We start from the raw sequence: 6,618 nt of genomic DNA on the forward strand, positions 1-6,618 counted from the left end.
TGGACCCCCTGCTGGCCCTCACCTGGCTCGCTTTCCCTATCCCCCTGGCACCCTCCCCAACCCTCTGCTTGGACAGCCCCCCCATGAGCACGAGATGCTTCGTCACCCAGTTTTTGGTAAGAATGCACCTGGGAAGGCGGGGTCCGGTGAGGAGCTGGTTAGTGGTCTGACCGGAGGGCCCGGTCATTCGTTGGTTCATGTGTTCAACACGTGTCCCCTCAGTGGGTGGGGTGCACAGGTGTAACAGGAGCCCAGATGGGAACAGTCGGGATGAAAGAATAAGAAAGGCGCCACATTTAAGTCAGACTTAGGAAGGTGGGCCTCTCTGAAGAAGGAACACTAGGCTGAGGCCCACTCAGCAGGGGGAGGGGCGGTACTCGGGCACCCCTCCCCCGGGGTCTCCTGGTCTCCTTGCAGGCCTTGGCCTTGTCTTGGCCATTCCCCTGGACTCTCTGTTCAGGAGACTGTTCTGTGTTTGGCAGGCACCCCCTACCCCCGAGACCTGCCTGGGGCCATCCCACCCCCCATGTCAGCGGCCCACCAGCTGCAGGCCATGCATGCCCAGTCGGCTGAGCTGCAGAGACTGGCCATGGAGCAGCAGTGGCTGCACGCACACCCCCACATGCATGGCAGCCACCTACCAAGTCAGGAAGATTATTACAGGTGAGGTGGGGAGGGGCCTGGGGGAGGGGCAGGCTGGCTGGGCTCCCACGGGCCACTGCCCCAGCCTGAGGGCCCCCTTCCTGGCTGTGCCCACGATGCTCCTCCCCTATCAGCAGGCATCAGGCTCCTCCCCTGGCTACATGTGGCCCTAGAGGGTGCCCCCATAGAGCCTTCTTGCGGGGCGGGGCGGGCAGGCCAACTGCCTGGGAGCCCCCATCTGGTGCTGAAGTCGCTCTCCTCTGCTTCTCTTTCCAGTCGGCTGAAGAAAGAAGGTGACAAGCAGTTATAAGTTATTTATTGTTAACGCTGGCTGTGGAAGCCCCAGTCTTGGGGGGATAAACAGGACTTTTTACATACAATAGGAGCTGCAAAAGCAAAAGAATATCTTCTAAAGATTTCTTTCTATATTTAAAAGCCCACAACTAAAACTCTGTCAGCATAATAGTGTGTGTTTGTAGAGAGGATTCCTTGAGACTGGTTTGGGTCTCCCTGCATGACAGTCCCCCAGAAACTTAGTGAGTCCTGGACTGGACTGGACTGAACATTCAGAAAACTACCCAGCAATCTTGGGGTTCGGCTTTCGTCTCCTTCCCTTCCTCGACTTCTCAGTAGGTGCTAGAACCCAGTCACACCCTCACTGTGCGTGCAGACACACTCAGTCACATGTGTGCCAAAACCCGCGGGGTTGCAGATATAGGTGGCATATGAGTTTGGAATCCAAGAGCTATAATTTTTGAAGAATCTTTTATTTTACTACATTGTTGGAAATCTTCATAATTTGAGAAAGTTCTGCAGCACGGCTTTTTATGTCTGTAAATAATTTTAGAGCAGCCTTTTTTTTCCTTCCACAAACTACTGTTCCGATCTATTTTTTCCAGCCATGTCACTAATTGTGAATTCCTATCGGCTATTGACAGAATACAGAGTTGATTTTTTAATAAAAAGTTATATATGATTATCCCTTTAATTAAAGGGAACAGATGGGCGTTACTAATTACAAATGGGCAAAAGCTTGGGCCTGGGTTTGGTCGCAGCAGTGAGCATCCAGGGTTTTGCAGGGACAATGTTACAAGCGGTTTTTGTTTCGCTGCTTTGGTTTTCCACTTCGGTCTGTTCCTGGCTGGTGCGTGGCCAGTGGTGCAGACACCTGCCAGATCGGACCTCCTGGCATTGCACCAGGAGCGCAGGGGTTAAATGTCCACCGTCCTGTGTCTGCCGGAGAGAAAGCACATGTTTCTGTGTGTGTGGTTGCAGATCTCCTGACAGGGTTCTAGGCGCACGTGTTTGATTGTTCTGTCCGAACTGCCCTTCTCACTCTGACAACTGCGTAAACATTCTCAGAACGATTCCCTACAAGTAACTCAGCACGTATGCTGGCCAGAGGCTCTGTTAGCCATCTGCCCTTTTGTGTGTCCTCACGCGCTCTCGCCAGGCCGGGCCATCCTTGCCACAGCCCGGGCTGCTTTCCGGGTGGGTGAGACCCCGGAGTTGGCATGGCTGTGGGTGGCGGCCTGTGTGTCTACCAGGAGCTTGGTGACCGGGTCAGACTGGGACACCAGTTGAGTCCCACCCTTCATCCCGAAGTGGGAGCTGGAGTGGCAGCCGCACACGGGGAAGGGAAGGCAGGGTTCCCTGGGAGGTGCCAGCTGGGGGCTCGGCCTTCTGCGTGGCCGAGGGGGGAGACTGGCTGGCTGCACCTGTTCCTGCCAGGTGGTACCTTTTCCTCCCTCTTCCCTCAGATTCTTGAGGGCTGTTTCTGCTGTGGCCTGTGGTGGCCACATCCAAGAATTGTCAGACGAGAGCATATCCGTGGGCCGGGGCATGTGAAGTACGTCCAGGACCCGAGCCCGTGGGTAGGAGGGGAGGCTGGCGCTGGGACCAGACACCCAGGTGGCAGCGCAGGTCCGGGCATTTCCCATCCCTGCTAAACCGCCTTTGCTTTCAGTTGGGACAGATAGAGGATTGTTTTATTTGTTGAAAATGTTTGTAGTTTTTTCTTTAGTTTTCTTTCATTCCGTTTCTGCCTTAAATTTAGCTCCTTACAGGGGAGACAAGCTCACATGAACCCTTTGTCATAGGACCTATGGCTGCGTTGGCAGGGGCATGCGTTCCTCGGGGCGGTGGCTGCTCTCTGGCCGCTGCTCTCCTGGGGGCTGCCCGTCCGCGGCGCCCGCTGCCCCCAGCCTCCCGCCTCTGCCCCACCCTCTCCCGTCCCTCGTTTTCCTTCTGGTAGGATACGGCCTGCCATTCAGTCAGGCCCTTCACCTCCTCCCCAGCATCCATTTTTCCAAAGAAGAGGGAGGTTAGTGCTTTGAAGTCTGTGTTGAAAGCTGTGGAAGGCGCGTCTGTCAGGCCCTGGTTCCCCCACGTCCCGCGGTGAAGCACTGAGGTCCCTGCAGTCAGAGGCCCTCGCCCGGCCAGCTGCCGCGGAGGGCCCGGCCTTCGCGGGGTCTTTGAAGCCCAGCCCCTTGGTTTCCTTCTGGGTTTTCCTTCCTTTGTTTGAAGTTTGGTTTTGCTTTTCTGTGTTTTGTATGTATCTCGTTCCATGTTGTCAAGGTTGCGCTTCAGGTCTCACGCAGCGGCCGCAGAGCGAGGTGTGTCCGACGTGCCGCGTGTCTGTACCTTGAAGCTAAATGTACATATGAGTAGTTTGCCGTGAGCTAACACAGTGTGAGCAGCGTAGACACCAGAGATCGTGACTTCTGTGCTCTCTCCATTTGAGTATTTTGTAATTTTTTGGAAATATTTGTGGACATAAATAAAACCAAGCTACACTACAACAGCTGGGTGTCGACCGGTGGTGAGCCCGCGGCCTGTGTCTCGTTCCTGGGGGCGGGTGGGGTGTTGGCTGTTGGCCCTACCTGGGTCCCCCTGGGTGGGGAAGGGCGGAGGGGGCATCTGGTGCCCTCAGCTGTTGCCGGCACACTGCTCACCTTTCCAAGCAGCTTCTGGAAGGTCCACGTCGGCTCTGTCTGGGAGGGAGGTGAGTACACTTGTTCTCGGGAGACACTCGGACCTGCCGTTGAGATACTCAACCTGCACGAGGCTCCCCACCCGCAGAATGGGCCCCTCTCCCAGGTCCGTCCCCCCGCCATCACCCCACACCGCTGATGGGTGGGCACCCGCCAGGTGTGTCGCCTGCGCACGGCCTCCTCCTCCCGGGTCCCTCCTGCCCTGCCCCTTCCTGCCCCAGCTCTCGCGGCCCTGCTCGCGCCCAGACCCCGAAGGGGAGAGGAGGAGGGCAGCCAGCTGTGGGGCCCCCACACTCTGGGTCATGGGTGAGAGGGGGCGGGGAGGGAACGTGGGCAGCAGGAACCCAGATGCTGTCTTTGCTGGTCTCAGAGCGGTGGGCTGTTGGTGAAGCCCGGCTTCAGTGGGTAGATTCATGAACTGCAAACGGGAAAGTGAACACCAAGACGCGTCTGAATGGGTAGTTACGCCGGAGAAAGGCCTTGTCGGCCGCACAGGTCTGTTTCCCAGGCGTGGGCTGGCCATGGGCACCTCCTGCCGCGCACCCGCCTCTGCCCCCTACGGCACCGGCAGAAGCTCAGGCAGTCTGCTTACACTTGTGGCCTCTGGTGAGCCCCTCGGATGTGGACACCCATGTGGTGAATTAGGTGGAAAACAGAATTTTAAGGCACTTCTTGGGCAGCCCTCCGAGGGCTCGCCAAGGTCCCTTCCCAGGTCCTCGCCGGCACTTCCAGGCTTGGCCACCAGGGGGCAGTCTGTAAGGTCCAGGCCACATCTCTGGGGCTGCCAGCCCCTGGTGACGCCTGCGGATTAAGGTCCTCCTCCCCTTCCCCCAGACGCTCCAGGAGGGAGTGTGGGTGTGGTGAGTATTTTGTAAAATGGACATTTCCTGGAGGCAGGGAGCTGGACATAAAAGGGCAACTGGGACAGGTCACAGCAGGGAAGGGGCCTGGGGGCTGCGGTCAGGCGGGCAGGACGCAGGCGTGGGTGTAATGACCTCGAAAGATTCTCTCTTGTTCTCGGCTGCATCCCAGCGCCTGGCCCCGTGTTGGGACCTACACGGGAACTTCACGAGCTGGAAGAGCATCTTCAGTTGGGGATTTCCAAGCATGATGGCCTCAGTACCCGACACACGCGCGCGCGCACACACACACACACACACACACACACACACGGAAAAGCCCGAGCTGCTGCTGCCCCGCGGGTCCTGTGCTCCCAACTCAGGACACCTCACCTCCGGGTCTCCCAGGAGGGGGTGCTCAGCCAGGACGAGGCCACAGGACGCGCCGTGTGGACCTGCAGACGCTCAGGGCCGGTGTGGTCAGGTCCGGCACGTTCCAGGGAAGCACCTCCATTCCCTCAACCTGTCAGATGCTGCCCGCCTCGGCCCCGTATCCCACACCGGGGCCCAGGGCTCGCCACCGCCTAGGAAGACGGCCGCTGTGGCTTTGCCATCTGTTCCCTCGACCGACGCGTGTCATCCTGGATGCTGTGACCCCCGTGGAGCGCCAGGGAGCACGCTGACCTTCAGGTTTGCTGAGGGGACAGTCGCGTGGCTTCCACATCCGGGGCCATCGTGGCCTTTGGTTGGTCTTAGCGACCCAGGACCGCAGAGCAAAGCTCACTCTCCCCTTCCTGAGCCCGGAGCAGACGCAGTCAGGCCGCGGGAAGGGGCCGGAGTCATATCCCCGACTCGGGGTGCAGGTCTGCCGGGTGGGGTGCTGCCACCTTCCTCCCGGCAGGGAGGGAAGCGAGGGGTGCAGACAGCGCTGAGCTCACGCAGGGCGGCCTCGGGCCTCAGGAGCCACCAGCAGCGCTGACGTCGCCACCATCACAGCTCGATTCAAGTCGAGAGAGAGCTGCTCCGAGAGGGAATGAAGCAGGTGTGGCTCTCAGCAAGCCAGGCCTCCTGGTGCTGCCTCTGCGGTCGGCCGGGAACAGGCCTGGGTCAAGGGCAGCGTTTGGGAGCTGGCCAAGGGGCCCCCAGCAACCAGCACCCGACGCGGCAGCTCCTCAGGACGAGAGGCTGATGACGGCCGTTCCCGCTTGCAAAGTGATCTTTGTTGGTTTAGAAAGTTCTAGGAGGAGGGCCCAGGGTGTGGCGGGCCAAGAGCGAGCAGGGAGCCCCTCGTTCCTGTCTCTCACATATGACCGTTCTACAGCAAAACAGCCCAGCCCGGGGACCCACACTCAACGTTTTACTTTTTATCTTTATTGTTGAACATATGTCCCCTTTTCCCCCCTATTCACATTTTCTAGAAAAATCTAAAGCTCTTCTAAGCCATATAAATGTGGGAGGATGAGTCTGGAGTCCCAGGGAAGCATGGGACTACCAGGAGCCTCAAAGGAGCTGTGTGACTTTGGAAAGTCACTGAGCCTCTCTGTGCCACCCACACATGGACCAGGAATGATGAGACCTGCTCTGCTTAGTTCATGGTTCATAACCGTGAGGGTAAAATGACACGATGTGAAGGTACAGGGCAAAGACACTGATTCCAACCAGGTGGGTTTCATGGAGGAGGTAGCATTTTAGGTCAATGTGGATGAATCAGAAATTGATGGGAAGAGACGAGGTGGAAAGACCTCGCCTGCGAGAAGAGCATGAGCACGGGCATGGGTTGTGGCTGCCCCTGGGTGGGGCGCTGTGGCTCAGGACAGAGGCTGAGGCTGTGCAGAGGGTGGCGGGAATAGGAAAGGCTCAGGGTCCAGGCTGGGCACGAGGACTTGAGAGTTGGCTCCTCGGGTACTGGGAGTCTAGAGGGTGTTGGAAGGGGTGGGCTCAGACCTGCAGGGTAGAAGGTGGGCCATGAGGGTAGACCGCAGGCAAGGGGATGGGCAGAGGTTCTGGGCCGGGGCAAGGGGCACAGAGGAAGGACTGGACCCAGGAGCCCTCCACTCATGGAGGGCAGCGGGCAATGGCACTAAGGGAGCCCAGGGCCAAGTCAGGGCAGGCATCTGCTTCACCTCCTCAAGGTTCCCACCTGA

General features: G+C 58.5%; 1 protein-coding gene across 1 annotated transcript in view; it reads left to right on the forward strand.

Moving 5' to 3' along the window:
* The window catches only part of RERE (arginine-glutamic acid dipeptide (RE) repeats), a 252,765-nt gene extending 249,320 nt beyond the window's left edge, over nucleotides 1-3,445 (forward strand). The window contains exons 20-22 of the mRNA XM_015565944.1: nucleotides 6-116; nucleotides 483-663; nucleotides 919-3,445. Coding sequence (XP_015421430.1) covers nucleotides 6-116; nucleotides 483-663; nucleotides 919-952 — 326 coding nt within the window. The 3' untranslated portion in view covers nucleotides 953-3,445. The remainder of the gene's footprint in view (nucleotides 1-5; nucleotides 117-482; nucleotides 664-918) is intronic.
* Nucleotides 3,446-6,618: the final 3,173 nt, after the last annotated feature.

The sequence above is a fragment of the Myotis davidii genome, unplaced genomic scaffold (assembly GCF_000327345.1).
Source record: "Myotis davidii unplaced genomic scaffold, ASM32734v1 scaffold299, whole genome shotgun sequence".
In the NCBI taxonomy this organism is placed as follows: Eukaryota; Metazoa; Chordata; class Mammalia; order Chiroptera; family Vespertilionidae; genus Myotis; species Myotis davidii.